The following is a 20,950-nucleotide window of genomic DNA, read 5'->3' as shown; positions in this document are numbered from 1 at the left end:
GTTCACACTTTATGTGCACCCAATACACTGTAGTTTAAAGGGGTATTCCAATAATTTTTGTGTGACGCTTTTCTCACAATTCTTCTGTGATTTTCACCCCAATATTTATGTTTAACAGCATACAAAATGACTGTTGTCTTAGATTGTTCCCAGGTTGCAATGCGGCCGAGACCTGACATCACTAGTCAGCTGACGACAGGGAGCATGTTTGCTTCAATGGGTAGAGCGATCGCTTGGTGGGAAAGAGATCAATCTGCAGCTGTAGGCACCCTGATTGAAAACCACAGGTCTTTTGAATGGATGCAGCTCATTTATGTTTCAATGGGTGGGGTGGCTGATGTGTGGGAGGAAGGAAAAGGGAATTATGGGATTTGTAGTATACAAAAAAAAAAGAAAACTCAAACAGGAAATACCAGTTCACAAAAAGCTAGCACAGTGTTATGGTAATCTCACAACATAGCCATTTAGCCCCAAGACAAGCGCAGATCCTTACTAAGCATGTCCATTACTGTCTGCCAGGTACGTACTAAAATCACCTTATGGTGGATAACCCCTTTAAATAAATTACACTATCCACTGAATAGCCTTAAGCAGAAGCAGGATAAAAACAAGTTAAAGGTTATGGACACATTTGAAAGGATTTTTTATTATTGCTTTGCTCTCCAATTGGTGTAAAAAATATTGTTTTCCAATAGGTCTTACATTTGTGGCCTAATGTTTTCTGCACAGCCTGCATATTTTCACACATAGTGCAGGCCCAGTCTACAGCTCCTCAGTCTTTCCCTCTCCTGAACATCTTTTAACCCCTTAACGACGCAGGACGTATATTTACATCCTGCGCCGGCTCCCGCGATATGAAGCGGGATCCCGCATCATATCGCGTCGGTCCCGGCGCTCATCAACGGCCAGGACCCGCGGCTCATACCACACATCGCCGATCGCGGCGATGTGCGGTATTAACCCTTTAGAAGCGGCGGTCAAAGCTGACCGCCGCTTCTAAAGTGAAAGTGACCCGGCTGCTCAGTCGGGCTGTTCGGGACCGCCGCGGTGAAATTGCGGCGTCCCGAACAGCTGACCGGACACCGGGAGGGCCCTTACCTGCCTCCTCGGTGTCCGATCGACGAATGACTGTTCCGTGCCTGAGATCCAGGCAGGAGCAGTCATGCGCCGATAACACTGATCACAGGCGTGTTAATACACGCCTGTGATCTGTGTAGAAGATCAGTGTGTGCAGTGTTATAGGTCCCTATGGGACCTATAACACTGCAAAAAAAATGTAAAAAAAAAGTGTTAATAAAGGTCATTTAACCCCTTCCCTAATAAAAGTTTGAATCACCCCCCTTTTCCCATAAAAAAAATAAAAAAGTGTAAAAAATAAAAAATAAACATATGTGGTATCGCCGCGTGTGTAAATGTCCGATCTATAAAAATATATCATTAATTAAACCGCACGGTCAATGGCGTACGCGCAAAAAAAATTCCAAAGTCCAAAAGAGCGTATTTTGGTCACTTTTTATATAAAAAGTGATCAAAAAGTCAGATCAAAACAAAAATCATACCGATAAAAACTTCAGATCACGGCACAAAAAATGAGTCCTCATACCGCCATGTAAATGGAAAAATAAAAAAGTTATAGGGGTCAGAAGATGACATTTTTAAACGTATAAATTTTCCTGCATGTAGGTATGATTTTTTCCAGAAGTACGACAAAATCAAACCTATATAAGTAGGGTATAATTTTAACCGTATGGACCTACAGAATAATGATAAGGTGTAATTTTACCGAAATATGCTTTGCGTAGAAACGGAAGCCCCCAAAAGTTACAAAATGGCGTTTTTTTTTTCGATTTTTGTCGCACAATGATTTTTTTTTTCCGTTTCGCCGTGCATTTTTGGGTAAAATGACTAATGTCACTGCAAAGTAGAATTGGCGACGCAAAAAATAAGCCATAATATGGATTTTTAGGTGGAAAATTGAAAGGGTTATGATTTTTAAAATGTAAGGAGGAAAAAACGAAAGTGCAAAAAGGGGTTAAGGAGTCCTTAAGGGGTTAAGCTGATTTATGACTAATTCAAAAGTCAATGTTCACTAACACAATTAGCATTTGTGCAGTCTCTAGCTCTAAATTTGAACTGAAAAATATGAACATAACTTTTAATGGTATCTGGGCTCTTTCTAATGCAGCTAGGTAAGAACCAGAGAACAACATAGACTATAATGCTTTTCTTTGTGTTGTTTTCTCCCTTTCAGGCCATCCTGCAAAGTATTTTTTGCAAAAGACCCAATTAAAATTGTACGTGCAAAAGGGCAGTATATGTTTGATGAAAGCGGAGAAAGATACCTGGACTGCATAAATAACGTGGCTCACGGTAAGTTCATCAATTATATATAACGCAGAGTTAAGTCAATATACGCATATACGCAATGGATTGTATAACACAACTGCTGGATCCTGTTTGTCATTAGATCATTGTGTTCTTCTGGCAGCACTTGCCTATGAATAATGCATTTTCTTCCTCACACTTAGTTGGACATAGCCATCCCGAGGTGACAAAGGCTGCAGTCAAGCAGATGGAGTTACTGAATACAAACTCTAGATTCCTGCATGACAACCTTGTCCAGTATGCTGAACGCCTGACAGCTACCATGCCCAAGAAGCTCTCTGTTTGCTACTTTGTTAACTCAGGGTATGTTTGCAAATGTTTCATGTTTTCTCTGTACGCAATGACCCGAATTTATCTGAGTTCCGCATAAATTGTGGTAAAACAAAACGCATGGGTAAATGCATTTTAATCTATTTATTAAGGTTGTGTGACAAACATGCGCCAAAATGTAATCGTTTTTTTTAGAATTTAGAAAATCAGCACTTTTAGCTATTTATCTGAAATTAGGGCAGTCAAACTTTCTCTCCTCTGAATTACTTAAAGTGGTGGTACTGCTAAAAGATACCTGTTAATGCAGAATGTGTGCTATGTGGTTATCTGCAGTATAGCTGCTCTGGAGAGAATTTAGGATGAGGTGACAAAAAGGTGGCATATCATATATTGAAATATCATGGTCAGATGGAGGCCCAAAAGGTCATTGTTTTGACTTACTTTGGACAATAGACCCCTAAGAACATGTTAACCCCTTAACGACGCAGGACGTATATTTACGTCCTGCGCCGGCTCCCGCGATATGAAGCGGGTCGCACCGATAACACTGATCACAGGCGTGTTAATATACGCCAGTGATCAGCATAGGAGATCAGTGTGTGCTGTGTTATAGGTCCCTATGGGACCTATAACACTGCAAGAAAAAAGTAAAAAAAAAGTGTTAATAAAGGTCATTTAACCACTTCCTTAATAAAAGTTTTAATTACCCCCCTTTTCCCATAAAAAAATAAAACAGTGTAAATAGAAACAAAATAAACATATGTGGTATCGCCGCGTGCGTAAATGTCCGAACTATAAAAATATATCATTAATGAAACCGCATGGTCAATGGCGTACGCGCAAAAAAATTCCAAAGTCCAAAAAAGCGTATTTTCTTCACTTTTTATATCATAAAAAAATTAATAAAAAGTGATCAAAAAGTCCGATCAAAACAAAAATCATATCGATAAAATTTTCAGATCACGGCGCAAAAAATGAGTCATAGGGGTCAGAAAATGACATTTTTAAACGTAGAAATTTTCCTGCATGTAGTCATGATTTTTTCCAGAAGTACGACAAAATCAAACCTATATAAGTAGGGTATAATTTTAACCGTATGGACCTACAGAATAATGATAAGGTGTCATTTTTACCGAAATATGCACTGCGTAGAAATGGAAGCCCCCAAAACTTACAAAATGGCGTTTTTTCTTCGATTTTGTCGCACAATGATTTATTTTCCCGTTTCGCCGTGAATTTTTGGGTAAAATGACTAATGTCACTGCAAAGTAGAATTGGTGACGCAAAAAATAAGCCATAATATGGATTTTTAGGTGGAAAATTGAAAGGGTTATGATTTTTAAAAGGTAAGGAGGAAAAAACGAAAGTGCAAAAACTGAAAAAACCCTTAAGTCCTTAAGGGGTTTAAGGGTTACTCGATGGAAAACTATTTTTTTTTAATCAACTGGTGCCAGAAAGTTGAACAGATTTTTAAATTATTTCTAGTGAAAAAAATCTTAATCCTTTCAGTACTTATCAGCTGCTGTATACTACATAGGAAATTCTTTTCTTTTCTGTCTGTCCACAGTGCTCTCTGCTGACACTTCTGTCCATGTCAGGGACTGCCAGAAGCAGGAGAGGTTTGCTATGGGGATTTGCTCCTGCTCTGGAAAGTTCCTGACATGGACAGAGGTGTCAGTAGAGAGCACTGTGGTCAGACAATAAAGTCCTCTTTAGTATACAGCAGCTTTACATAGAAGTAATTTACAAATCTGTTTAACTTTCTGGCACCAACTGTTTAAAAAAAAAAAAAAAAAAAAAATTGTTTCCACCAGAGTACCCCTTTAAGTGTGTATGTTGGGAGCTTTCCGACTTACATGTTAAACAGGGGCATACCTAGAGCATTTGGCACCCGGGGCGGACCCTTTGTTATGCACCCCCCCCTTAATTACACCCCCCCTCCCTCTCCCCCTTTATTTACCCCCTCCCTCCCCCCCCCCCCCCTTAATTACATCCCCTCCCAGGAGCTGACTGACAACACTCGGGGCCTACGGACAAAAAAAAAAAGCAAGGGCCCCTGCTAGTCTCTGCAGCTCGTCAATCTTCTGCCATGCCCCTATTCCAGTTAAATCCTTCACACAATAAACTAAAATTTATATATATAAGAAACACTTCAACATGGGTAAATTTCCAAGACCAATAATACTGGTATACAAGGAGCAAATATATACCACCACACAATAACTGGATAATACCGCCATACTGTACTGAATAAAACCACTATACACAGACCAGTATGCTATAAAGAATCTGTATAAGTGATTATATACAGGACCATATGGCGGTAGATATCAGCTGCACACAGGATGTGTATACCATATAAGTTATTGCAGTTACATTTTGGGACTCACAATTACGTCTTTTCTGATCAGCGGCGTCCTCTTTCCTTTTCTTCTCCGTCCGGATAAGACCGCCATGTGGATCTCTTAACATCTGCAGGACAAACATGTGAGACTCTGCATTCTTCCAGTGCCCTCCCCTCCTCTACACAATCTTTCCATCTATTGGCCCACAAACTGTAATAATGCCCTCCTTGGTGTCCTGCACAGTAAAGGGGCAGGTAGGTAGGTAGCCAGGTAAATAGGTAACTAGGTAGGTAGATCAAGAAGCCAGATATGTAGGTAGGTGACAAGTTAGGTAGGTAGGGGGCTAGCTAGGTAGTTAGGCAGTCATGTATGAAGGCCAGGTATGTACATAGTTAGGTAGCTGGGTATGTAGGTAAGTAGTTAGGCCTCCAGGTATAAAGTTAGGCCCTTCCCTGTAGGTATAGGCAGCAGAGTTAAACCCCCTTCCCAATATGTATAGGAACAGAGTTAACCCCCCTTTCTCCTTAGGTATAGGCAGCAGAGTCCCCCCACCCCCTTTCCCCGTAGGTATAAGCAAAGTAAAAAAAAAAAACTCCCCCCGTTTCCCATAAGTATAGGCAGAGTTAAACCCCTTTTTTCCCATAGGTATAAGCAGATTCTCCCCCCCACCTCTTCCCAATTGGTATAGGAAGTTACCCCACCCCCCCTTTCCCCATAGGTATAGACAGAGTTACCTTCCCCCTTCCCCTCTTTCCCATAGGCATATGCAGTTACACCCCCCCTCTTTCCCATAGGAATATGCAGTTACACCCCTCCCCTTTCCCATAGGTATATGCAGTTACACCCCCCTTTCCCATAGGTATATGCAGTTACACCCCCCCTTTCCCATAGGTATATGCAGTTACACCCCCCCCCTTTCCCATAGGTATATGCAGTTACACCCCCCTCTTTCCCATAGGTATATGCAATTATACCCCCCTCTTTCCCATAGGTATATGCAGTTACACCCCCCCTCTTTCCCATAGGTATATGCAGTTACACCCCCCCTCTTTCCCATAGGTATATGCAGTTACACCCCCCTCTTTCCCATAGGTATATGCAGTTACACCCCCCCCCTCTTTCCCGCAGGTATATGCAGTTACACCCCCCCTGTTTCCCATAGGTATATGCAGTTACACCCCCCCCTTCTTTCCCATAGGTGTATATGCAGTTACACACACCCCTTCCCATAGGTATATGCAGATACACCCCCCCCCTTTGCCATAGGTATATGCAGTTACACCCCCCTTTCCCATAAGTATAGGCAGAGTTAAACCCCTTTTTTCCCATAGGTATAAGCAGATTCTCCCCCCCACCTCTTCCCAATTGGTATAGGCAGAGTTACCCCCCTCTTCCCCATTGGTATAGGCAGTTACCCCACCCCCCCTTTCCCCATAGGTATAGACAGAGTTACCTTCCCCCGTCCCCTCTTTCCCATAGGTATAAGCAGGTACACCCCCCCTCTTTCCCATAGGCATATGCAGTTGCACCCCCCTCTTTCCCATAGGAATATGCAGTTACACCCCCCCCCCTTTCCCATATGTATATGCAGTTACACCCCCCTTTCCCATAGGTATATGCAGTTACACCCCCCCCTTTCCCATAGGTATATGCAGTTACCACCCCCCTTTCCCATAGGTATATGCAGTTACACCCCCCCTCTTTCCCATAGGTATATGCAATTATACCCCCCCTCTTTCCCATAGGTATATGCAGTTACACCCCCCCTCTTTCCCATAGGTATATGCAGTTACACCCCCCTCTTTCCCATAGATATATGCAGTTACACCCCCCTCTTTCCCATAGGTATATGCAGTTACACCCCCCCTCTTTCCCGTAGGTATATGCAGTTACACCCCCCCCTGTTTCCCATAGGTATATGCAGTTACACGCCCCCCCTTCTTTCCCATAGGTGTATATGCAGTTACACACACCCCTTCCCATAGGTATATGCAGACACCCCCCCCCCCTTTGCCATAGGTATATGCAGTTACACCCCCCTTTCCCATAGGTATATGCAGTTACACCCCCCTCTTTTCCATATGCATATGCAGCTACACCCCCCCCCCTCTTCCCCACAGGTATATGCAGTTACACCCCCCCCTTTCCCATAGGTATATGCAGTTACACCCCCCCTTTCCCATATGTATATGCAGCTACAACCCCCCCCTCTTCCCCATAGGTATATGTAGAGTAAACCCCCCCTCCCCATAGGTATATGTAGAGTAACCCCCTCCCCTTCCCCATAGGTATATGTAGAGTAACCCCCCCTCCCCTTCCCCATAGGTATATGTAGAGTAACCCCCCCTCCCCTATAGGTATATGTAGAGTAACCCACCCCCTCCCCTTCCCCATAGGTATATGTAGAGTAACCCCCCTTCCTCCCCTATAGGTATATATGTAGAGTAACCCCCCCTCCCCCATAGGTATATGCAGAGTAACCCCCCCTCCTCCCCTATAGGTATATATGTAGAGTAACCCCCCCTCCCCCATAGGTATATGTAGAGTAACCCCCTCCTCCCCTATAGGTATATGTAGAGTAACCCCCCTCCTCCCCTATAGGTATATGTAGAGTAACCCCCCCTCCTCCCCTATAGGTGTATATGTAGAGTAACCCCCCCTCCCCCATAGGTATATGTAGAGTAACCCCCCCCCCCGACCCTTCCCCATAGGTATATGTAGAGAGTAATGCCCCCCCTCCCCTATAGGTATATGTAGAGTAACCCCCCTCCTCCCCTATAGATATATGTAGAGTAACCCCCCTCCTCCCCTATAGGTATATGTAGAGTAACCCCCCTCCTCCCCTATAGGTATATGTAGAGTAACCCCCCTCCTCCCCTATAGATATATGTAGAGTAACCCCCCTCCTCCCCTATAGGTATATGTAGAGTAACCCCTCCCCTTCCCCATAGGTATATGTAGAGTAACCCCCCCCTCCCCCATAGGTATATGTAGAGTAACACCCCCCCCTCCTCTCCTATCTCCTATAAGTATATATGCAGAGTAACACCCCCCCCCTCCCCATAGGTATATGTAGAGTAACCCCCCCTCCTCCCCCTATAGGTATATATGTAGAGTAGCACCCCCCCCTCCTCCCCTATAGGTATATATGTAGAGTACCCATAGGCATATGCAGTTACACCCCCCTCTTTCCCATAGGAATATGCAGTTACACCCCCCCCCCTTCCCATATGTATATGCAGTTACACCCCCCTTTCCCATAGGTATATGCAGTTACACCCCCCCCCTTTCCCATAGGTATATGCAGTTACACCCCCCCCTTTCCCATAGGTATATGCAGTTACACCCCCCCTCTTTCCCATAGGTATATGCAATTTTACCCCCCCCCTCTTTCCCATAGGTATATGCAGTTACACCCCCCCTCTTTCCCATAGGTATATGCAGTTACACACCCCCTCTTTCCCATATGTATATGCAGTTACACCCCCTCTTTCCCATAGGTATATGCAGTTACACCCCCCCCCCCTCTTTCCGGTAGGTATATGCAGTTACACCCCCCCCCTGTTTCCCATAGGTATAATGCAGTTACACCCCCCCCTTCTTTCCCATAGGTGTATATGCAGTTACACACACCCTTCCCATAGGTATATGCAGATACACCCCCCCCCCCTTTGCCATAGGTATATGCAGTTACACCCCCCATTTCCCATAGGTATATGCAGTTACACCCCCCTCTTTCACATATGCATATGCAGCTACACCCCCCCCTCTTCCCCATAGGTATATGCAGTTACCCCCCCCTTTCCCATAGGTATATGCAGTTACACCCCCCCCCCTTTCCCATATGTATATGCAGCTACACCCCCCCCCTCTTCCCCATAGGTATATGTAGAGTAAACCCCCCTCCCCTTCCCCATAGGTATATGTAGAGTAACCCCCTTCCCCATAGGTATATGTAGAGTAACCCCCCCCCTCCCCTTCCCCATAGGTATATGTAGAGTAACCCCCCCTCCCTATAGGTATATGTAGGGTAACCCACCCCTCCCCTTCCCCATAGGTATATGTAGAGTAACCCCCCTTCCTCCCCTATAGGTATATATGTAGAGTAACCCCCCCCTCCCCCATAGGTATATGTAGAGTAACCCCCCTCCTCCCCTATAGGTATATATGTAGAGTAACCCCCTCCTCCCCTATAGGTATATGTAGAGTAACCCCCTCCTCCCCTATAGGTATATGTAGAGTAACCCCCCTCCTCCCCTATAGGTATATGTAGAGTAACCCCCCCTCCTCCCCTATAGGTATATATGTAGAGTAACCCCCCCTCCCTCATAGGTATATGTAGAGTAACCCCCTAACCCCCCCCCCCCCGACCCTTCCCCATAGGTATATGTAGAGAGTAACGCCCCCTCCCCTATAGGTATATGTAGAGTAACCCCCTTCCATTCCCCATAGGTATATGTAGAGTAACCCCCCCTCCCCTATAGGTATATGTAGAGTAAACCCCCTCCTCCCCTATAGGTATATGTAGAGTAACCCCCCTCCTCCCCTATAGGTATATGTAGAGTAACCCCCCTCCTCCCCTATAGGTATATGTAGAGTAACCCCCCTCCTCAAATATAGATAAATATAGAGAGTCCCCCCTCCTCCCCTATAGGTATATGTAGAGTAACCCCTCCCCTTCCCCATAGGTATATGTAGAGTAACCCCCCCTCCCCCATAGGTATATGTAGATTAACACCCCCCCTCCTCTCCTATAAGTATATATGCAGAGTAACACCCCCCTCCCCATAGGTATATGTAGAGTAACCCCCCCTCCTCCCCTATAGGTACATATGTAGAGTACCCCCCCTCCTCCCCTATAGGTATATATGTAGAGTAGCACCCCCCCTCCTCCCCTATAGGTATATATGTAGAGTACCCATAGGCATATGCAGTTACACCCCCCCTCTTTCCCATAGGAATATGCAGTTACACCCCCCCCTTTCCCATATGTATATGCAGTAACACCCCCCTTTCCCATAGGTATATGCAGTTACACCCCCCCCCTTTCCCATAGGTATATGCAGTTACCCCCCCCTTTCCCATAGGTATATGCAGTTACACCCCCCCTCTTTCCCATAGGTATATGCAATTATACCCCCCCTCTTTCCCATAGGTATATGCAGTTACACCCCCCCTCTTTCCCATAGGTATATGCAGTTACACCCCCCCCTCTTTCCCATAGGTATATGCAGTTACACCCCCCTCTTTCCCATAGGTATATGCAGTTACACCCCCCCCTCTTTCCCGTAGGTATATGCAGTTACACCCCCCCCCTGTTTCCCATAGGTATATGCAGTTACACCCCCCCTTCTTTCCCATAGGTGTATATGCAGGTACACACACCCCTTCCCATAGGTATATTCAGATACACCCCCCCCCTTTGCCATAGGTATATGCAGTTACACCCCCCTTTCCCATAGGTATATGCAGTTACACCCCCCTCTTTCCCATATGCATATGCAGCTACACCCCCCCCTCTTCCCCATAGGTTATATGCAGTTACACCCCCCCCCTTTCCCATAGGTATATGTAGTTACACCCCCCCCCATTTCCCATATGTATATGCAGCTACACCCCCCCCCTCTTCCCCATAGGTATATGTAGAGTAAACCCCCCCTCCTCTTCCCCATAGGTATATGTAGAGTAACCCCCTCCCCTTCCCCATAGGTATATGTAGAGTAACCCCCCTCCCCTTCCCCATAAGTATATGTAGAGTAACCCCCCCCCTCCCCTATAGGTATATGTAGAGTAACCCACCCCCTCCCCTTCCCCATAGGTATATGTAGAGTAACCCCCCTTCCTCCCCTATAGGTATATATGTAGAGTAACCCCCCCTCCCCCATAGGTATATGTAGAGTAACCCCCCTCCTCCCCTATAGGTATATATGTAGAGTAACCCCCCCTCCCCCATAGGTATATGTAGAGTAACCCCCTCCTCCCCTATAGGTATATGTAGAGTAACCCCCCTCCTCCCCTATAGGTATATGTAGAGTAACCGCCCCTCCTCCCCTATAGGTATATATGTAAAGTAACCCCCCCTCCCCCATAGGTATATGTAGAGTAACCCCCCCGACCTTCCCCATAGGTATATGTAGAGAGTAACGCCCCCCCCCCCCTCCCCTATAGGTATATGTAGAGTAACCCCCCTCCCCTTCCCCATAGGTATATGTAGAGTAACCCCCCCTCCCCTATATGTATATGTAGAGTAACCCCCCTCCTCCCCTATAGATATATGTAGAGTAACCCCCCTCCTCCCCTATAGGTATATGTAGAGTAACCCCCCTCCTCCCCTATAGGTATATGTAGAGTAACCCCCCTCCTCCCCTATAGATATATGTAGAGTAACCCCCCTCCTCCCCTATAGGTATATGTAGAGTAACCCCTCCCCTTCCCCATAGGTATATGTAGAGTAACCCCCCCCCTCCCCCATAGGTATATGTAGAGTAACACCCCCCCTCCTCTCCTATAAGTATATATGCAGAGTAACACCCCCCCCTCCCCATAGGTATATGTAGAGTAACCCCCCCTCCTCCCCTATAGGTATATATGTAGAGTACCCCCCCTCCTCCCCTATAGGTATATATGTAGAGTAGCACCCCCCTCCTCCCCTGTAGGTATATATGTAGAGTACCCCCCTCCTCCCCTATAGGTATATATGTAGAGTAACACCCCCCTCCCCCATAGGTATATGTAGAGTAACCCCCCCCTCCCCCATAGGTATATGTAGAGTAACCCCCCTCCTCCCCTATTGGTATATGTAGAGTAACCCCCCTCCTCCCCTATAGGTATATATGTAGAGTAACCCCCCTCCCCCATAGGTATATGTAGAGTAACCCCCCCCCTCCCCTTCCCCATAGGTATATGTAGAGAGTAATGCCCCCCCTCCCCTATAGGTATATGTAGAGTAACCCCCTCCCCTTCCCCATAGGTATATGTAGAGTAACCCCCCTCCCCTAAAGGTATATGTAGAGTAACCCCCTCCCCTTCCCCATAGGTATATGTAGAGTAACCCCCCCTCCCCCATAGGTATATGTAGAGTAACCCCCCCCCTCCTCTCCTATAGGTATATATGCAGAGTAACACCCCCCCTCCCCCATAGGTATATGTAGAGCAACCCCCCCCCCCTCCTCCCCATAGGTGTATGTAGAGGGGGGGGTTGTAAACACATCCAATGATATATGCAATGATATATGTCTATAGGTCCCTATAGTTATCATTCATGAGATCAACTTTTGGGAATCAAGTTTAGCCACATTTAAAAAGAACTACAAACATCACAAAAAATGTTTCTTTGATCCGCAATAGAAGAATGCCTCATCCATAATATTCATCCTAGTTTTCACATTACACTTTCAAGTACACAGTTCACCAAAACTATAGATTAGGTTTTATATATGATTGAACTAGTCACTACGAAAACAAGATAGCAGAAGGAAAATAGGCTCTGTAATCTCTTTCCTGTTATTGATTTTTCTGCCCAAGCACAGAACACGTGGCAGGTCTAACTATAAGAAGTCTATAGTGAAGACTATATATAACCTTGGTACAATGAAGACAAGAGAAATCCAACAGCTCTGCTCCATAGTTTCCCAGCGAATCATCCTCAATATACTGATCTGTGACCCATAATATGCAATGAAATAACAAAACTAAGAATATTTTTTTATAAATAATACCGTATATGGATCTACAATATAGATATCTAAACGTTTGTACTGTATGCAGGAAAGGAAACAAGGGTGAAAAAACTAAAGTGGCAAACTAAGCAACTATTATATGGATGACTTAAAAGCCTAATGCTATTTCTAAAGCATTCTGCTCATAGAGAGAATATACAGGTGTTCCACCTCTTTGTAACTTTCTCTTGCAGGTCAGAAGCAAATGACCTAGCCTTACGTTTGGCACTGCAGTACTCTGGACACAGCGATGTGATAACCCTTGACCAGTAGGTGTTCAAATGTCAATATACCATAGAACATTCACTTTTGCTTGCTCACTAAGACTGTAATACAGTAGAGAAGATGCTGTCAATTCATAGTTTCTCCTTGGAAACAGTTTTTACTTTAGCATTGTATAACCGCATATAAATAAAAATAGGCAATGAGCAAAAAAGAGCCATCATAAAAGTAGCATTGTAGTAAAGTCATATGTCAAAGACAATTTACTTATACTTGTCATTCTATGCTTCAGCGCTTACCATGGACATGTGACATCTTTGATTGACATAAGTCCCTATAAATTTCAACAGCTTGGAAAAGAAGCCAAAAAAGACTACGTCCATGTGGTGAGTGTTCCTTCACATTTAAATTTGGTAACATTATTCTGATCATCATCCTACTTCTTCATTCTTCATGTTACTTATACTTACACTGCTATTTGTGGTCGTTGCTACATGACTGATATGCGTACAACCCTAGTACTAACCTAACAACCAACTGTAACCAATAACCTATCAACCTCAACTAAGCAGTCTGAAGTGTGCCATAACTGCGGCGTAAAGAATATGCCTGGAAAAGAGGGCAAAACCCGGATTTAAACAAACATTTGTTTATTGCGGATTACAACACAAGAGACTGGAATGCGCTAGCCATTTCTTTGCGAGGGTTAGGGAAATACTGCATGTAGCATCCGCATTTCCAACATCCTAATTTCATGATTACGTGGGTTGGGACCCCGTGCTTAGAATTGGCTGTAGCTGCGCCAATACGGAAGGAGTGACCGGATAATGAAGTCGGGACTCCTCCCAGCGACCCGACGGAAATGCGTAAATGTTTGATGAATTGAGAAGTAGTTAGCGGGTTGGACCTGAAATGGAGTAAAAGGTCGTCAGCTGATTAACACAGGCATTCAACAATTCACGGAGGACTGTGGCAGGACACCCTTTGTGCACGGTGGGGAAAACCGAACAACCACAGTTTGACCCGGTGACGAGGTCTTGGTCTGACTGGGGGACAGCTGGAAATGATCAGAGACATGTGACAGCTGACTGACCTTAGGATAGGGCGCGTTAATGGTCCGAGTAGTACACTCACCCGGTCTGAGAAACCCATAATAGGCAAGGTACATGGCCGCTTTTAATGTGAGGCTATCACGGATACCCAATGGTGTGGAGTCTAACAAGTCGGACAACTGCCTGAACATGTTGCCTGTGATTGGTTGTCTGACTGGGCTGCGAGGGACTTCCTTCTCAAGGATGCCCTTCAGAGCGGACTTCACCAAGCGAGAAGAGAGTATAGAGTAACTACGGGTATTGGTCAAGGATAAAGGTGTTGAATACCGGCTAGATAACTCTTAATAGTATTGTGGGATAAATGCAGTGTGGAATGGCAAAACCCGACATATGCTAATAGGAAGGGAACTGAAATCTTGTCGCCCTCGGCGTGCTTGGATCTGGATTTGGAAAACGAGTTCCACGCCGTACCATAAATTTTTGCGTATTTGCGGACAAGGCATCTGCTGCAATATTCTGGACTCCTTCAACGTGAGCACATGTGAAAGTAAATGTATGTAGTAGGGACAGCCAAACTAACCGTCTAGCCAAGCTCATTTATCTATAACATAGCTGACCGTCTAACACCAGGACAGAGAGAGAGTATCCGAAGACGTGACGGATGAGAATTGTATACGTGACTGGACCTAGACAAGTATGTGCCCGGTGACAAGAGCGAAACGTTATACAAGTACCTTAACAACCTAGAACACCCTGAAGAGCATCTTTAGGAACGAGACTACACAGAGAAAGGAGCGCATCGACAACGCAAGCAATCACAACCTGAAAACGTGTCAGGTTCATGAGGTGATTACTTGGACAATAATAATCAACTCTTTAAACCAGGACAGAGGGAAAGTATCCGAAGACGTGTTGGACGAGAATCGTATGCGTAACCGGGCCTAGACGAGTATGCGCCCGGTGACAAGTGCGAAACGTTATACGAGTATCATATCAACCTAGAACACCATGAAGCACATTTTTGGGACATGACTACACATAGAAAGGAGCGCATCGACAACGCAAGCAATCACAACCTGAAAGCGTGTCAAGTTCATGAGGTGATTACTTGGAGAACAATGTACGACACTTTAAACCAGAACAGAGGGAAAGTATGCGAAGACGTGTCGGACGAGAATCGTATGCGTAACCGGGTCTAAACGAGTATGCGCCCGGTGACAAATGCGAAACGTTAAACGAGTACCATATCAACCTAGAACACCATGAAGTACATTTTTGGGACATGACTACACAGAGAAAGGAGCGCATCGACAACGCAAACAATCACGACCTGAAAGCGTGTCAGGTTCATGAGGTGATTACTTGGGCAACAATAAGAAACTCTTTAAACCAGGAGAGAGGGAAAGTATGCGAAGACGTGTCGGACGAGAATTATATGCGTAACTGAGTCTAGATAAGTGTGTGCCCAGTGGTAAGTGCGAAAGTTCATACGAGTACCATTACAACCCAAAACATCGTGAATTCCGTTTTTGAGAACGTGACTATATCGTAAAAGAGGTGCACCGACAACACAAGTAAACACAACCTGAAGACGTGTCAGGTTCATGAGGTGATTACTTGGATAATAAAACAAATCTTATCACCTATGTGTGGCGTTATTGCTGTTCTGAAGGCGTGTCAGTAACAACCGTGCAACGTACTCCCTGCAGGCGTGGGAGGCATGATGGGTATACATCACCTATGTGTGGCGTGTCAGTCATAACAATTATGCGACGTACCCTTTCTGTAACATGACAGGCTTAACAGGTAAATACCACCTATGCGTAGTGTCAGTGTCGTTCAGAAGGCATGTCAGTACCAACGATAATGAGACATACCCCGTCTGCAATGGTTTACTGGGTCAGCCCCGCCTGTGCGTCGTGTAATAGTCGTTCTGAATATGTGTCAGCAGCGACAACTGCTATGTATCACCCTGCCTATATAAAGATGCGTGCAGAACGACTACGTGTGAAACTGTCGTGAACCGCTAAGCATGGCTATACCACCAACTTGATGAACCTATACTCGGGCCAACCATATACACGTATAGACCACCAGTGAATGCCTGAAGCTAACCACGACCTGATGGCAGAGAATATTACGGCAAGTAGTAACTATTATAACCACATACCTGCGTACAGGGCCACACCCCATGTGCTGTATGAGCATGTGCGCTGCACAAAACTGCGGGTGTACGAACTTCACAAATAGCGCAAGTGCATGTACAGAACACATGCCACGAGTGCACACGCAGCCTGATTCCCGCGTGCACCCGAGTAATATAACCCTACAAACACGCGTGATACAGGTCCTGCGAGCGGGTGTGCAGCACGAACCTTATGAGTGCATGCTCAGTAGTAATCCTATGAGCGTGGGCCATGTAATACTATAAACGTGCGTACAGTGTGACTCGTATGAGCGTGTGCAAGGTATGAATCCTATGAGTGTGTACAACATGACTCCTACAAGAGTGTGTGTAGTATGAACCCTGCAGGCGAGTACAAGCGTGTATACCACGTAAACCTACGAGCAAGTGTACAGAATGGATGCTACATTGGTAAGCACCGCATGAACTTTATGAATTATGCAAGCGAGTGTACCGTATAAAAGCTACCGCGAATGTACTGCATAATCCTAACCCGTGTAAAGTAAGAATCCAACAAGCGTGTGTACAGTGTGTACTGTGTACAGCATGAATCTTATAAGTGTGTACGCAGCATAATGCTACAAGTATGTACAAGCGTGTGTATAGAGTAAATGCTACAAGCATGCACCCCCCAACTATGCGCAAGTGTGAGTGCAGTATGAATGCTACAAGCAAGCGTACAGCATGAACCCTAAGGGTGAATGTACAATACAATCCTACAAGCGAGTGTACAGTATGAAACCTGTAGGCAAGTAAACGGTATAAACACTACAAGTGTGTACTGTATGAATCTTACAAGCGTGTGTGCAGTATAAACCTTACAAAGGGGGCGTACAGTATGACCCTAAAAGCGTGTGTACGGTATAAAACTACAAGTGCGTAGAGAACGAATGAACCCTAAAAGCGTGTGTGGCGTATAAATGTAACCGGCATGAATCCTACCAACGTGCATGGGTACCAGGATGTGTACAGCATGAACCCTACGGCATGATTCCTATAAGTGAGAATCGTAGCTTCACAACAGCTGGAGGCACACCGCCCGGAAAAACAGAAATATAAAATAAATGAAAAGAAAACTGTGAGGAAGTTAGTTAAGAGACAAAGATTGGAAGTGAGCGCAGCTGTTGGTGTAGCGTGCCTTAGACTGACCAGATTGGCAGCTGTGGGGGTGAAGCATAAGCCCACAGGGTGGGGCGGAGCGGTGAGACCGATTGAGTGTAAAGGTGTGCGAGTCTCAGTATACCGGAGACACATATAGATCCTCCCAGCAGCACAGAACTACAAAATGTGATAATGATATATATGTGCAGGAGACTGTTCACATAGTGCAGTATTGTTATACATGTGCAGGAGACTGTTCACATGGTGCGGAAATGATAAAATATGCAGGAGACTGTTCACATAGTGCGGTAATGATATGCATGTGGAGGAGACTGTTCACATAGTGCGGTAATAATATGCATGTGCAAGAAGCCTAACACATAGTGCGGTAATGATATACATGTGCAGGAGACTGTTCACATAGTGCGGTAATGATATGTATGTGCAAGAAGCCTATCACATAGTGCGGTAATGATATACATGTGCAGGAGACTGATCACATAGTGCAGTAATGTTATACATGTGCAGGAGACTGTTCACATAGTGCGGTAATGATAAACATGTGCAAGAAGCCTAACACATAGTGCGGTAATGATATACATGTGCAGGAGACTGTTCACATAGTGCGGTAATGATAAACATGTGCAAGAAGCCTAACACATAGTGCGGTAATGATATACATGTGCAGGAGACTGTTCACACAATGCAGCAATCAAATACATGTGCAAGAGGCCTAACACATAGTGCGGTAATGATATGCATGTGCAGGAGACTGTTCACACAATGCAGTAATCATAGTGCAGTAATGATATACATGTGCAGGAGACTGTTCACACAATGCAGCAATCAAATACATATACAAGAAGCCTATCACATAGTGCAGTAATGATATACATGTGCAGGAGACTGTTCACACAATGCAGCAATCAAATACATATACAAGAAGCCTATCACATAGTGCGGTAATGATATACATGTGCAGGAGACTGTTCACACAATGCAGCAATCAAATACATGTGCAAGAGGCCTAACACATAGTCCGGTAATGATAAGCATGTGCAGGAGACTGTTCACACAATGCAGTAATGATATACATGCGCAGCAAGCCGTTCACATGGCGCGGCAATGATATGCACGTGCAGGAGGCTGTTCACATAACAAAGTAATCGTATGCATGTGCAGCAAGCCGTTCACATAGTGCGGTAATGATATGCACGTGCAGGAGGCTGTTCACATAACAAAGTAATCATCACATAATAAAGCAAGCCATAAGAAAACACATACATGCGCAGCAAGCCGTTCACCTAGTGCGGTAATGATATGCACGTGCAGGAGGCTGTTCGCATAACAAAGTAGCCATATACATGCGCAGCAAGCCGTAAGTAATCATATACAGCCGAAGACCGTATAAATGCTACCGGCGAATGCCGAATGCCGATATGTAATACGATAACCTGGGGCCGGGCTGACCAAGGGTTTCCCTGAACTCCGGCTCACCTCCGGAGTCCGGGAACCGCCAGCGTTACCCCCGGTCAGCCACGGCCACTTACCCCCACCATGCCGGCTGAAGCGAGGTTCCTGTCAGCTGACTCGTGCAGTCAGCTGACCGGTGGGAACGTGACTCCACTTCCTGCCGACATCACGTGACACCCTCAAGCGAAGAACCCACGGTTGAAGGGGGTCATTGAAGGGGGGAGAGCCGTGAGTTTTATAGTCATCCCGCTCCTCCCACAATTACAGGCCAGCTGCGCAGGCCTTTCCATTTATTGTGGCAAAACAAGATCAAACAAGCACAATAACCATCTTTAGTTTGTGGTATTTACTTGACCTTTAAGTTTGCACAGATTTTTCATTTACCACTTTTTTTTGCAAAAGGCTCCATCACCTGATATCTACAGGGGCAAATACAGAGAAGACCATCCTGATCCTGGGGCAGCATATGCTGATGAAGTAAAAGACATAATCGAAAAGGCTCACAAAAATAATCGACAGGTTAGTGACATAAACATTCTACCTGACACATGTATAGCCATCAATGTATCTGGCAATTCAGGGAGCTATCCCACAGCACACCTGGGGTAGTGAAAATCAATGTGTAAGAAGATGCAATGTGTCAGCTACCAGTTGCAGCCTTTTTTCAAGCTTCTTGAAGGTGTATAATCATCTTAAAATTTTCAAAAGTTTGTGCTTATGATTTTGTATTTCTTTGGACAAGGTATTTCATACAGGACAATATAATACGATTGCAGAACTATTGACCATCCAATGTATTTTTATTCAATTTATATCTCAGTTGTTTCACTTTACCTTCAAACTTCAATTCCTGACCGTGCTTCAGATCCAGCATGAAGTGACTCAGTCTACTCTGGGCAGTAAAGTTGCTGTAGCAACCTTACGATGCCCAGCAAGTTCCATGCACAAGCCCTTTTTTTTATTAATAGGAATCGTGCACAGAACTCACTGGGAGTCGTACAGTTGCCTTGGATTGTGTCTATCAACACGTGATCAGAAAACCAGATGGGAGTTGAACTTTGGAGCCACGATTTCAACATTCACTGAATAGAAATATTATTGTATGACTATTTTGCTTAAAACATCTGATCTGGTTGTTACATTTATAAAGTCAATTTATTTCTACACTGTATGCAACAGTTCAGTCAATATACAGCATAACTGTATATAGGGCTGGACTGGCACACCAGAGGACCTGTGGACCAGTCTGGGATCCAGATTTTATAGCCAAATCTATATTATATGTTTTGTTTTTAAAAATAACATTAGATGCTGATGACCTTTGTGCGGAGTCATAACAGAAGTTTTGAAGATGTACACTTTTCCTATATAGCTATATAGGAGGCTTTCACTTTTATATTAATGGGTACCTGTCACCACACTAAACTTTTAATATATTGTTCCTTATGTAATTATATGACACTTTGCAATTTATTTGCTGTTAACATTTTCAACCTTTATATGTCTTTAATGTTATTGAAAAAAATGGCCACTAGGTGGCTCTGCTCTGCTCCCTGCTGCAAGTCAAGCAGGTCGTATGGTCTCCTCCGGGCCTGTCAAGAGACTAAACTCAGGAAGTGCATGTGGGGCATGTGCGCAAGCTTCAGTGATGTCGCGCCTGCTGGAGAACACCCACTTTCTCCTTCGAGAGCTCACACAGTGTGATCAAGGGTAAAGGTATGATACAGAGCTTTTTAAAGCTCGGAAAGGGGGAAGGGTGTTAGGAGTAGTAAGGAGATATAATCTGAAATAGTTTAGAAAATATTGTTTGATGACAGGTACTCTTTAACATACAAGTGAACTCTTCTCTTACTGAATACTGTCATTTACTTAACAATGTTGCATGCATGATAGCACTGTAATATCATGGAGACATCTGTGAAAGGTTAGCTTGACATTTTATACATACCTTAGGTTCACCCGGTTTTACATTCCTAGGGTGGACATACCTAATGGGATAAAGACATTGTAATGCTGTAACTATGGAGAAATAGTCACATCAAAGAAAAACAAAAGAGGTTGCTATTTGGTATAGATGGTTTAAGGGACATCTTTTTTTATTTTAGGGAGGCTCTAGTGTTCTGTTTAACTTGTTTGCTTTTTTTAGGCCTCTTAATATTCCTGTCCCCGGTTCAGGGTGTTACCCTTCTGAAAATATTT

At 44.6% G+C, this 20,950-nt stretch overlaps 1 protein-coding gene across 1 annotated transcript in view; it reads left to right on the top strand.

Moving 5' to 3' along the window:
* Positions 1–20,950, top strand: part of ETNPPL (ethanolamine-phosphate phospho-lyase) — a 44,221-nt gene that overhangs the window by 7,921 nt on the left and 15,350 nt on the right. The window contains exons 2-6 of the mRNA XM_056564473.1: positions 2,252–2,370; positions 2,529–2,688; positions 12,913–12,987; positions 13,233–13,326; positions 19,154–19,270. Of these exons, the coding sequence (XP_056420448.1) occupies positions 2,252–2,370; positions 2,529–2,688; positions 12,913–12,987; positions 13,233–13,326; positions 19,154–19,270 (565 nt within the window). The remainder of the gene's footprint in view (positions 1–2,251; positions 2,371–2,528; positions 2,689–12,912; positions 12,988–13,232; positions 13,327–19,153; positions 19,271–20,950) is intronic.

The sequence above is a fragment of the Hyla sarda genome, chromosome 1 (genome assembly GCF_029499605.1).
Source record: "Hyla sarda isolate aHylSar1 chromosome 1, aHylSar1.hap1, whole genome shotgun sequence".
Classification (NCBI taxonomy): Eukaryota; Metazoa; Chordata; class Amphibia; order Anura; family Hylidae; genus Hyla; species Hyla sarda.
This window is presented reverse-complemented; position numbering and strand designations above follow the sequence as displayed.